The sequence below is a fragment of the Ochotona curzoniae genome, unplaced genomic scaffold (assembly GCF_017591425.1).
Source record: "Ochotona curzoniae isolate NIBS_2020 unplaced genomic scaffold, NIBS_Ocur_1.0 contig_4966, whole genome shotgun sequence".
Classification (NCBI taxonomy): domain Eukaryota; kingdom Metazoa; phylum Chordata; class Mammalia; order Lagomorpha; family Ochotonidae; genus Ochotona; species Ochotona curzoniae.
The window spans coordinates 6,046-18,532 of record NW_024466442.1 but is presented as its reverse complement, the minus strand read 5'-3'; the positions used below and the strand labels follow the sequence as shown (position 1 = coordinate 18,532).

Below are 12,487 nucleotides of genomic sequence, written 5' to 3'. Positions count from 1 at the left end.
AAAAAGAAACAGGGATGAGAATAGATCTGATCTAGAAATTGTGACTCTCAGTATGTATAGGGTGATGAGGGTGACAGAATGAGCCACACCCAGTATTGGCAGGCACATATGAGTCAGGTCTGCGATCACTTCAGATGTGATTTCCTTGAGGATCCCTCCCCCAGTTAAACTGCTGAACTCAGAACTCCAACCATGGGGAGAGTGGCAGGACCTGGGATCTGACTGTGGAGTGTATGTGTCTGAAAGGGGCCTCCTCAGCTGCTGAAGACGGTGCAGTGGACAGCATACAGAGATGCACATGGAGGATTACGTAGTCCCCTAGGATGTACAGAGGACATCTGGTACCATAGCAGAGTAGGAAGGGCAGAACAAATTGGTCTACTACCCCAGGGTAGCTTGATAGCACATTTCTGGGCAAATGAACACTCTGTGGTGAACTGTGTGAGCCAGTGGGCTTTGAAAGCATTTCCTCGGTCTTGGATCAGTAAGATCAACAGCATACCAGAACTATTGAAACCACTTGAATAGAACCTCAGAATATGCTCCACATAGGGGACCCTGGGATGATATCAGGTGACTGTTCCCAATGCTTCTTCGGTGCTGGGGTAGTTGGGAGGTTGGCTGAGGATTTTGCTCTGAATTTACATAGTAAATTAAGGAGGACTGCACAACTCAAATAATAGCATCAATTTATTAAGGCCCATAAAAGAGGAACCGAAATATCGCACGGGGCTACTCTGAAGCAACCTGTTCTGTGCTGCTTTCCCGAGCGAACTCTCTGACTTGAGCTTCCTGATTTTGATTCTTTCCCACCTTCCACTGAGACCACTTACCAACCCAGTATGTGACATGGTCTTTCTAACTTCTGGGTTTTCTGGATCACTTGCTCTGTGCAGTAAGAAGGCTGAGTAGAGATAAAGTGAATGAAAGAAAAAAAAAGAGAAAAAGAGAAGAATAGAGGAGAGAAAGATAAGTAAAGGAAACAGACAAATCTCTGCCCAGGAGACCAATCTCTCATAGTATTCCTGACAACTGATTATGAACACATAAGGCTACACGTGCAGGTAGGACAGGGCCAATCCAGGTTAGCAGGTCGCCAGAGGACTTGGCACAGCTATGGTTATCAAACAAAGCCACAACCATCATTTCTGAGGCAGTTATCAAGACAGACAACTAAGCACTTTGCTTAGGTTTCTTTTCCCAAGAGCAAGGAAGCTGGTAGTTTCAGTTTCATTGGTCACTTTCAGTTTCTCATTACCAGTAACAAGGACACACACACATTACAACATTTGCTGCCAATCGCCACCCTCTACTGTCCTGTCTGGGGTATTCAGTTTCTCTGGAAATCCACAAGCAGGCTGGCCACATCAACAAGGACCAGGTCCAGCACCAGGACACCTGCAGCAGCTCTGCTCCCTTCACAGCCACCATGAGGTAAGGAGCTCTCAGCTTCTCCTCAGGGGATCTGTAGATTTTGAGAAAATGTTGGCAGTACTATTGCAACAGGATTGGACGGTATCAGTAAAGTCAAGTATGTGAATGACTACTTGTGTATGTTTATGGATCTAATATCTGTATGGATATGAAGATAGTGTATCTTTCTGGACCTGTATATGTTTAGGGACCTGATGTTGGAGTGTTTGTGTGTCATGATCGTAGAGAGATACATTCACCTAAATACACTGGCAGGATTCTTTCTGGCAGACCTTTCAAGTAGCTGTGACCTTGATCTTTTCCTCATACTGTAACACCAAAGGGGGGAGGGAAACTGGGAAGAGTTGCTTTGCAGGGAGGAAGAAATTGACCTCAATCTCAGAGATTCTTTTCTACAAAATGTACTTTGTCTGATGTGTGGAGGGCTGGGCAGTCTGTTTATTAGACATCATATTCTGCTGGCTCCACATGCAAGATCCATAGTGCTGTGTCAGCCAGTCACGTGACCTCTCAGTTATCTTGGGGAAAATACTGTGGGGATGTGACAGCAGAAGCTCAGGCATTTCTCTGCAGGCTTGTGCTTTTTCTGCCTAGCTGGGCTCCTGTATGAGACTGAATACATTTTAGATCAGCAGACAATTTTCCCCAGGCAACTCAAGCTGCCCCAAATCGCCTAAACCTGCTTGCCACCAGCCTTGGCAGGAGACACCTGCATGGAAGCAGTAGCATCCTGTTTGCCGAAAGGGCTTTGTACGGGAGTTTCTGTATGACCTCAGCTGAACGGTGATCATAAAAGCTCAGATTGTTAGTTTGTGTAAGGTCAGCTGGCAGTTTAGTGAATGTCCAGCACCATGTTTTCACTTTAAAGAGCTGCTCCATGAAGCAAAATCATCTTCTGCATTCTGAAAAACAGCCAGAAGGCAGCCCCACAACAGGCTAACTACAGCTCTACACCCAGCCCTACCTTATCAGCCACTTCACATACTCCTAGATGCTGGCTGTTCCAGCCTGAGAGCTTACACTCTCCTCTGTTAATTCCTATAAAAACAAGGTCCTTGGTCGTGCCTGGCATTGCCCTCCTCTTTGATAGAGCCCAGCTGTGTCACCCTCCAATAAACCATTCTCTTACTCATATGCAGTCTTGTCTGGTGCTTTCTGTTGCTTTAACCTTACAACTTCTAGTTTAGGTCTTACATTTAGATTGTTAAGCTATTTTAAACCACTATCTCTATATGGAATAAATAACAAGCTTTCTTCTCGTGTCTGGTTACATACCAGTTGTTGATAAACATTTCCCCAAGTAGCCTTATCACATTTCTCAAAAACTATATTACTGTAAGTAGGAACTGCATAGACAGTGCCACACATACAAATCTATATATTCAATCTTTAGCTCCTGTTGGGTATTTAGTGATGGTGTTTAAAGCAAAGTCAAGATGGAGTCGTAAGTACAGGGCCTTAATCTGATAAGGCTGCGATCCCTAAAAAAGAAGACACACCAGTGTGTTTTCTCCTTATGTGCCAAGACAGACAGGCCCCACTTTGGTGTTACGGTGTGATGAAAATGTCAAGGTCACAGCTACTCAATCACAAGAAGGCAGCCATCCTCAAAGCAGAAGAGTCCTCCCCAGGCACAACATTGTCTTGCACCTTGATCTTGGAGTTCTAGCCTCCAGAACTTTAGGAAAACACATCTGTTAAGCCAGCGAGTCTGTGGTCTGCTGTTATTACAGCCTGAGCTGATACAACGCTTGCTCAAGACATCATCCCAGGGCTCTCTCTTCCACTGCATCTGTCTGTATACCAACATGGGAAATGTTTGGGTTCCTGTAGCGTGTGTGTGTGTGTGTGTGTGTGTCTTTGTGTGTGTTTGTGTGTGTGCATGTTGAAATATGAAGTGGGAGTTGTCCATATGTAGTTTGGCCCAACACTCTACAGCTATTTGAGATGCTTTGAGAACCCAGGAATCAATTAGGATGAAATTCCTAATTCTGAAAACATTGTTATGGTTTTGACAGAGAATGTATTAAATCTGTACGTTGGTTTGGGTAGTGCTGACATCTCCACAATATGAGGTCTTCTAATCCATGCCAGAGGGTGGCTTTCCATTTATTTGTGTCACCTTTACATTCTTTCAGCAAGGCTTTGTTGTTTAAGCACACACATCTTTGTCTCTATGGTTACGTTTGTTCCTACATATTTTGTTATTGTTATGGTATTATATCAGATTTGTGTTTTCTTAATTTTCTTCTAAATGTTCATACTTAGTGTATAGAGCCACAATGATTTTTCTGCCTGCTGAGTTTGTATCCTGTATCTTTGCTCAACTTGGTTATTAGCTCTAACAGTTTGTGTGGAATTATCAATAATTTCTGTATTCACAAATAATAGAGAATAGAAGAGGTGGACATTGACATCCTTGCCTGCATTCTAGCAGGATATTTCCTGTTCTAGCACTTAGGATGCTAACTGTGCATCTCTTGCATGTGGTCTTTATTGTATTGGAGTAGTTTCTTCCTATGACTTGTCTTGAGTGCTTTTATCATAAAAGTATGCTATTGATCCAAATCCTTTTGCTGCATTCAGCGTCATGATCTCTCACCTTCATTTTTAAAATTGGGTATATTAACCTGATTGCTCTTTACATACTAAAAGGCCTTTTCCATTTGTAACACATTCTTGAATTCAATATTAAAGACATAAAACTAAAAACAATAGTTCCAAAAGGCCATGGATGTATGGTACTATAGGTCAAGAAGCTACACACTGAAGAAGTTACACATAGAAGTTTATCATAAAGGAATTGTTGCAGGGATGGGACAGTCTTGCATATTAATTGAGGTGGTGGTCCCAAGATTTGTAATTACATGATCAAGAGTCGCAGATCCGCACACACACACACACATACACACACACACTGTTGTACTAATGACAACTTCTTATGTAGATACTCCATGATACTTGTATAAATCACTGGGAGAAGCTGAGTAAGGGAGACACTGGCTCTCTGCCCTACCTTTGGCCTTTTCTGTGAATCTACAGTTATTTCAAATGAATAGTGAAAAACTAGTAAATAGTATCTCTGAGTTCCTCTGAATTTGTTCCATTACATAGAGACTAAAATGTTAAAATCTATAATGCTTCATAGGATTCTACGTTACCAACTGGTCTCTGTCCTAATTACATCAATAGCCAAATATGCCTCTACCATACAGCTGGTAATAAATCTTTAGTTATACAGGCTTATTAAACTTCCCAAACCAGGTATGGGAAGTTTTACTATTACCCTCTTTTACAAAAAGGGTCCTGGGGCAAAGATAAGGAGTTTGACAGAAGGCACTGGGAGCAGGAAATACAGACAACATAACAACTTGCACAGGACATATCTTAAAAAGACAAGTATCTACTCCTTCATAATTACATAAGGAAAGGGCATTTTAGGAACCCTAAGTTCCTAAATAGGGGTATGTGATGAGCTACAACAGGAAATGGACAATTGAAAATCTGGCCCAAGTAATTATCCAAGAGTTATGGCCAATGTCCTCCAAAGACTGGGTCAGTCTCTGCAAAAGCCAGCTAGACCAAAAGTCTTCTTGGGAGCTCATCCAGATTATCCACTGTCCTATTTGTCAGAGAATCCCAAACCCACAATTCTAACCAAGAGAACAAAAATCCTCACCAGGCTTCAGTCATGGTGAGTGCATTGACCTTTAATCAAACTACCAAATTAGATTACAAAATTAACAAACAAACAAAAACTACTGGGAAATGTCCAGAAACACTGCTGATGACTCTACTGGCGCTTAAGCCAGAAACCTCAAAAAAGCAGATGTGAATCATGAAGAAGAGTCAATCCCCCAAGACCCTGGTCTCTTTCTGTTCAGCAAATTCAAAGATCAAAGTTGAATCATCAATCAAGTTGACTGTACTCTCCATTAAGTTGTAATACATTAATTTCCATCCAATGGGAAAGGTTTTCACAAGTCCTTGCAAAGTAAGTGCTGCCATAACCATTAAACCAAATTATGAGAGAAGAAATAATTACACAAAAAAGACAAGTACTCTACAATATCATGATGCACTTCAATAGCAGAATGATGGACATGTAACTGTTGTTGAAACACTACACTCTTGCAATAATATAGCAGAATACAGTGAGGGGGAAGGTTGGTGAGGAGGATGGAAGAGGAAATCCCTGAGCCTATGGAAAATAGAATTTAAAACATACAGGGACTACATATGAAATAGAAAACATAGCCAGAGGCACACAAATGACAAGACAGCCAGTTCATCTAAACCAACAGAGGATCTTGAGTACCTCTGCAAAAACTGTGAAAAAGGACAGATTGAACAACACCCCAGGACAGCGGTTTGTACCTGTGTCTGTGGACACACAAAGTACATATGGACAGCTAAGAGGCCTTAGAATATCTCACATGTGGTGCAAGAAAGTAAAAAACTCAAAACAAGCAAGACAACACAAGTAAACATCCTCAGAACACTTCCCCCTCATCAGGCTCCCTAAGGCAACATCAAAGGACAGCCTCAGTCCCCATGAGCTGACACACACTGACAGCAAGAAGTGGAGCACCTCCCTGCACACAGCCCTGCAATCTCCCCACCCTCCTGCCCAGGAAACAGAAGAAACTGGAACACTGATTTAACCCACTTTCACCTTCATCCTAATCCACTCCATTATAAATTGATGTACACATGGTCTGAGCCCCTCCCTTTGTGACAAATATGAACCCTGAAAAGCATCATACAAAAAAACAAAATTCCTCAATCACTCCAAAAGAAACCTAAGTGGGAGACTTTCAAGACATTATCATTGGCTTATCTCTATTTTTCACCTCTGTATTTCCTCATCTAATAAATAACTTCTGCTCTTGTCTTCATAGTAAGTGTGCAGATGAACATCAGATCCGGGAAAAGCTGGGGCAACTGAGATGTCACTTCACGTGGCAGCTGTTAATTGAAGACTCCGAGGTGTCTGACTTAGAAGAGAGGATCTCAGAAGAGATTCAATTTCTAGAGACCAGCTACAATGTGGGAATTCACAATCTATTGGCCTATGTGAAACACCTACAAGGCAAGAATGAAGATGCCCTGGAGTGCCTGGAAGAAGGTGAAAATTTGTGCCAGAGAGACCAAGCTGATGAACCAGATGTGAGATGCCTGGTGACCTGGGGCAACTATGCCTGGGTCTATTACCACATGGGCAGATGGGAAGACACACAGAAGTACCTGGACAAGGTGCAGGAGATTTGCAACAGGTTTGAAGATTCTTCCCGCTATAGAGTGGAGTGTCCTGAGATGGACTGTGTGGAAGGATGGGCCTTGCTGAAGTGTGGAGGAAAGCACTATGAACGGGCCAAGGCCTGCTTTCAAAAGGCTCTGGAAGTGGACCCTGAAAACCCTGAATTCAACACTGGCTATGCAATTGTCACCTACCGCCTGGATTACGCAGCCAAAGGACTAAACAATATCAGCGAGGCCTTCTCCCTTCCTCCCCTCAGAAAGGCCATCAGCCTCAACCCACAAGATGGGTACCTGAAAGCTCTCCTTGCTCTGAAGCTGCAGGATGTGGGAGAGGAAGCAGAAGGACAAATGCACCTTGAAGAAGCTCTGACCCATGGGTCCTCACAGACCTACGTGTTCCGGTATGCAGCCAAGTTTTACCGCAGACAGGGTCGTCTAGATGAAGCTCTGAGGTATTTAAAAAAGGCCTTGAAGGCAACACCCAACTCTGCCTTTCTTCATCACCAGATGGGACTCTGCTACAGGGGTCAAATGATCCAAATAAAGAAGTCTACCAACTGGCAGTTTCAAGGGCAGAGCAGAAGAGATGTGGACAGACTGGTTCAATTAGCCATATTTCATTTTGAGTATGCTGTGAAACTAAAGCCCTCATTTGAGATTGCTTATGTTGACCTGGCACGCACATATATACATGCAGGAGATCATGAAAAAGCTGAAGACACTTTCCAAAAAGTGCTAGGCATAATACCAGGGCAACAATACTCTTTGCAATATATACATTTCTACTATGCTCAGTTTCTACAATTTCAAAAGAAATCTGAAGCAGAAGCAATTAACCATTATTTAAAAGCAATAAAAATAGAACAGAATTCCTTTATCAAGGATAAAAGTATCGATGTTGTGAAACAATTGGCCTTGAAGAAATTAGAGAGCAATGAATCAGATCCAGAAGGCTTGAGTCTCCTTGGGTTGGTCCACAAGCTGAAAGGAGACCTCAGTGAAGCCCTAGAGTGCTATGAGCAGGCATTGAGACTAAATCCTGAGAGGGAGAAGGTTGTAGGGTGTAGCCTCTAGATGATCAATTATCAGCTACTTTCCTATTGCATTTGATTTTAGGTTAAGATGTAGCCATTATCTCCTGCTTGCTGGTTTAGAAACATGCCATTCACATCAAGGTGCAATTTAGTTTGTAAAAATTACTTAAACTACCTCCTGTGACTTCTTCATAGACATTTCAATTTTGGTTTATACTCAACCGGGTTCTATACACCTCAAAATGGCTATAGATTACTATTCAGCTGTCTCGTGTCTATTTTCATTTCAATATTTAGCAGTTTATAGTGTTGAAGCATGATTTGGCTGAACTTGGTTGTTTTTCAGATGGTCTGAACTAGCTTATAACTCTACCAAGATATATGTCATTTGTTTAGGTACAGAACATTTTTTTAAGAACCTGCATTTTCCCAATAACATATTGGTTAATCAATACCATGTCAATTAATGCCATAATGTTATACATTGTTGTTGATGTTATGTTGGGGCTTATAATTGATTGGGATGATACTTTGCTGGCTTTACCTTCGGACCAGAGATGGTCTCACCAAGAAATCGTTGAACTCACTAGGATAATAAGATGCTGAACTTTATGCTTGGTAAATACTTCCAATGAAAAAACCTCAACTGAATTTGAACTGTGGTAATGCAACAAGGTGGAGAAATCCACCATGGGGAGAGGGTTTGGGGAGGGGTGGGAGGAATCCCAGTGCCTATAACATTGTCCCATAATGCAATGCCATTAAAAAAAAAAAACTACTTAAACTGATCAAATGATTGCATTCCAAAACCGAGTGAAATGCAGGTCAGAGTTTGGTGCAGTGTTTCAAATGTTAGTTAAGACACTCATGTTTGCACCTTGAAGGGCACAGGTTTGAGTTCCAGGTACATCTTCTGATTCTAGTTTCAGATCACAGTGACCCTGGGAGGCAGCAATGATGACAGCAGGAGTTGGATTCATGTCAGCCACCTGGGAGACCTGGGTTTTGTGTCCTATTCCCAATGATGGATCTCACAACCATATGATATTTTGGCAGTAAAATAGCAGAAGTAAACCAGGGAAGATCGGCCGCCTCTCATTCAAATGAAAATAGAAAATATTGAAATAGAATACATGTGTGTGAATCAGAAACAATTTGTGTATGTTATTTAGTAGAAGCAAGAGGCTAATAGCTGACAAATAAAATTCCTGGCTTATGTACACCAAGATGTCTAAAGCATTGAATTTGTCAACAAGTGGTTTATAGTGATAGATGGCAAAAACCTTAGGGTAAGAAGGCAGACATTTCCCCTAAACGTCATGAAGTCTGTAATCTAGTGAGATGGGGAGGCCAGAGACAGCCCAGACCACATGAAAGCTATGCATGGGGACCAGTCTGGCAGGGCTAGGTACCAGTACCTGACTCAGTGCTGGAACACTGAACAGGTCACATTTGGCAGGTCAAGACACTAACCAGCAAACAAGAAATTCTGGTCCAGGGGGTAGATTCTGTGGGGGATGTATGGGCCACACTCTGGAAATACAAGTCCCTCAGGTTAGCTCACAAGCTGGGGTGGTAATGAGCTGAGCTAGGTGTGACCATGGAACTTACCATCACATACGTGTAAAGGAACCAACAACAGTCTTGGCAGGTCAAGGAAGCAGCACCCAAAAGTACATGCTAAAATAGGATGTGGGGTGGGCCAGACTGCACCTGGAAGGGAACGGACCTGGCAAGGCTTAGCAAACCTCAACTCACAAGGAAGAACAGAATTCAGGATGGGGCACAGGTCATGCTGAACTAGGCTCTTACACCAACTGGTCTGCATAAGCATGGGATACTAAGGCCACAGCATCAAAGGCAAAGGCTGAGAGAGGTGAGGGACTAAGCCAACTGGGTCACAGCAACCACTGGCAAGTATGTAATCTAGGGCTGGGAATAGGCTCAACTGGGTTGGGGTTCCCATGGAGAGTGAGGGGGACAGAGTGGGGGCTGCATTCTGGTATGGATATGGCTGCAATCTCCCTTGGCACAAGTGTGATCTGGGGCTGGGCACACAGAGTTGGGCTGGACGCCAGCACAATCGGGTGCTCTGGAGAACCTGGGTAGATGTAGGGCAGCCTAGGCTAGGTCTCTGCCCCTACTGAGCCATGTGTGAGCAGTGTCTGGGTATGGATAAGCCTTGGCTGGGCTGAAACATCCAACAGGAATAACTGGAACTGATTGACAGCCAAAAAGGAGGGCTGGCCCATTGATCCACCAGTATGCACATGATCTGGCATAGGGAGAGGTTCTGTTGGAGAAACTTTGGAAACTCCTCTGTCAGGACACAGTTCCTACAGGTGAGCACAGGAACCATGATAGGGAGCAACCCAGACCAGGCCAGAGAAACATACCCAAGAACATACATTTGGCATGGCGGTGGGGGGGCAGCCAGGCTGAACCAGATCACATCACCCGCTGGCAAATATGAACACCAGAATAGAGTGTGTGTTGGGCTAGGATCGACCACGTCCTAAGCCAGTGCACATTATGGAATGCCAAGTTGAGCTGAGTCATACCAAATGTGGCAGCAGCACCCAAACAGCACATGCAAGAACCAGAGAGGGACCAGGCAAATCCGTCAGAGGGAATGTGGGCTCCAGTAAAGCCAGCATCCAGTGATTTGGGGGTCAGCTGATGTCTCCCTAGTTTCCCAGTTTGGGCAGTGCTCAAACTGGGACTGGAAGAAAGGCAGTGCAGGAATGGTGTGGCCACAGCACAGGATCACAGAGTATGGAAAGTGGTGAGTCAGGAGCTGTGGCTATGGAGACCACAGTGGAAGCCTAGTATAAGAAACCAGGACTGAAAGAATGCAGGGACAAGTGAGCTGAGCATGCGCTCAGCTGGGAGTGAACTCTCTGAGCTCAGTGCATTGAATTGGTCCCACAGGGAAAATAATACCGACTATGGCAGCATATGGATAAAAATAGGCTTGTGTGGTCCCTAGACCTAACTGCCAACAGGTTCCAGCAAGATCAGCACCATCAAAAACCTAGCTGTATAGGACATCTGGTGTCTCTCTAATCTTGGGAACTGCCTGAACCAGAAATGGGAGAAAGGTACAGACTCAGGATGGTATCATAGCAGGTGCAGAGTGGTGAGCCAGGTCCTGGGGTTACGCAGACCATGGTGCAAGTCTAACATAAGAAACCAGAACTGGTACTAGCTGGAGAGAGTGGGACAAGTGACTGCAAATCAAGAACCATGTAGCAACTGCAATACGGAAAATCAAACTGCAGACCTGTGGGTGACACAGCTTAGAAACCTGCCCCAAGGAGAAGACTCTCCTAACCAGAAGTATAATGACCAAGACCAAAAGAAGAGACAGAGAGCAATGAATAGTACTGATGCTTCTCGCACAAATGAGCAAAGACTATTGCCAACTTCAGAGTTAACTGAGGAAGACATCAAGGAAATGGGAGATAAGGAATTGGGAAAAAAAAAACTTGCTATAGGAATATGTCGCACAGGAAATGAAAACACTGAAACCAAACTAAGGCAAAATATTAGAAAGGAAAAACACAATGGAGCAAATTAATAATTCCGTGAGAAGTCTCAGTAATAGAATGAGGGAGGCAGAAGAAAGAATCTCAGAATTGAAATACATTTAGTTCAATGATGGGTGGAAATTCAAAAAGCTGGAAGTGCAACTGAAAAGGACGAACATAACAGTTATAGGAGTTCCAGAAGGCATAGAAAAGGAAGCTGGGATTTAAAATTTATTAGATGAGGGCCCAGCACAGTAGTATAGCTGTTGAAGTCCTCGCCTTGAACGTGCCAGGATACCATGTGGACACTGGTTCTACTCCTGTGGCCCTACTTTTCATTCAGCTCCCTGCCTGTGGCCTGGGAAAGCAGTCGAGGTCGGCCCAAAGCCTTGGGACCCTGCACCCGCATGGGAGACCCAGAAGAAGCTGCTAGCTCCTGGCTTCAGATTGGCTCAGCTCCAGCCATTGTGGCCACTTGGGGAGTGATCCAGCGGATGGAAGACCTTCCTCTCTGTATCTCCTCCTCTCTGTATATCTGACTTTCTAAAATACAAAAAAAAAAAAAAACTCCACTCCAATCAGTGGGTGTGCCCTATCCTTAAAGAAAATGGTACTCAATGAAATAACAAAGGAAAACTTCCCTAATTTGGAGAAAGAATTGGAAAACAAAGTACAGGAAGAGGCCAGAACTTCCAATAGGGCTGGCGAAATAGATCTTGGCCACAACACATGATAATAAGGTGCTCTACATTAAACACAGGGAAAAGATACATAAATATGTGCATGAAAAAATCAGTTAACACATAGAATGACCCTAATCAGATTTACTTCTGACCTCTTAGAGGAAACTCTACAGGCCAGAAGAGAATGGAGTCACATTTTCCAGATTCTAAGAGAAAAAAAAAATGTCAGCCCAGAATAACTTACCCAGCAAGTCTTTCTTTTTCTTTGAAAAGGAAAGAAAACTATCCAGAGTAAACAAAAGCTCCACAAATTTACCTCTTCCAGACCTGCCCACAAATGATTAAGATGTTCTATCAACAGAGGAAAGGTAGAGCACCTACCAAAACCAAGGGCAAACCTGAAGACCATCCCAATAAAGCAACAAAAGAAGACTAAATCAAATAAGAAACAATCCATTGCTAAAAGGACAGGAAAAAATTACTACCTCTTGATACTAACCCTGAATGTAAATGGTTTAAACTCATCAATCAAGTGTCATAGGGT

The 12,487-nt window shown here is 43.3% G+C and overlaps 1 protein-coding gene across 1 annotated transcript; it reads left to right on the top strand.

The window, feature by feature from the left end:
* Window positions 1-1,414: 1,414 nt before the first annotated feature.
* On the top strand, window positions 1,415-7,785 carry LOC121161965 (interferon-induced protein with tetratricopeptide repeats 1-like). The gene is made up of 2 exons (XM_040988706.1): window positions 1,415-1,434; window positions 6,336-7,785. Exons 1-2 carry the CDS (start codon window positions 1,430-1,432, stop codon window positions 7,768-7,770), a joined length of 1,440 nt encoding a protein of 479 aa, XP_040844640.1. The 5' UTR covers window positions 1,415-1,429; the 3' UTR covers window positions 7,771-7,785.
* The last annotated feature ends 4,702 nt before the right edge of the window (window positions 7,786-12,487 follow it).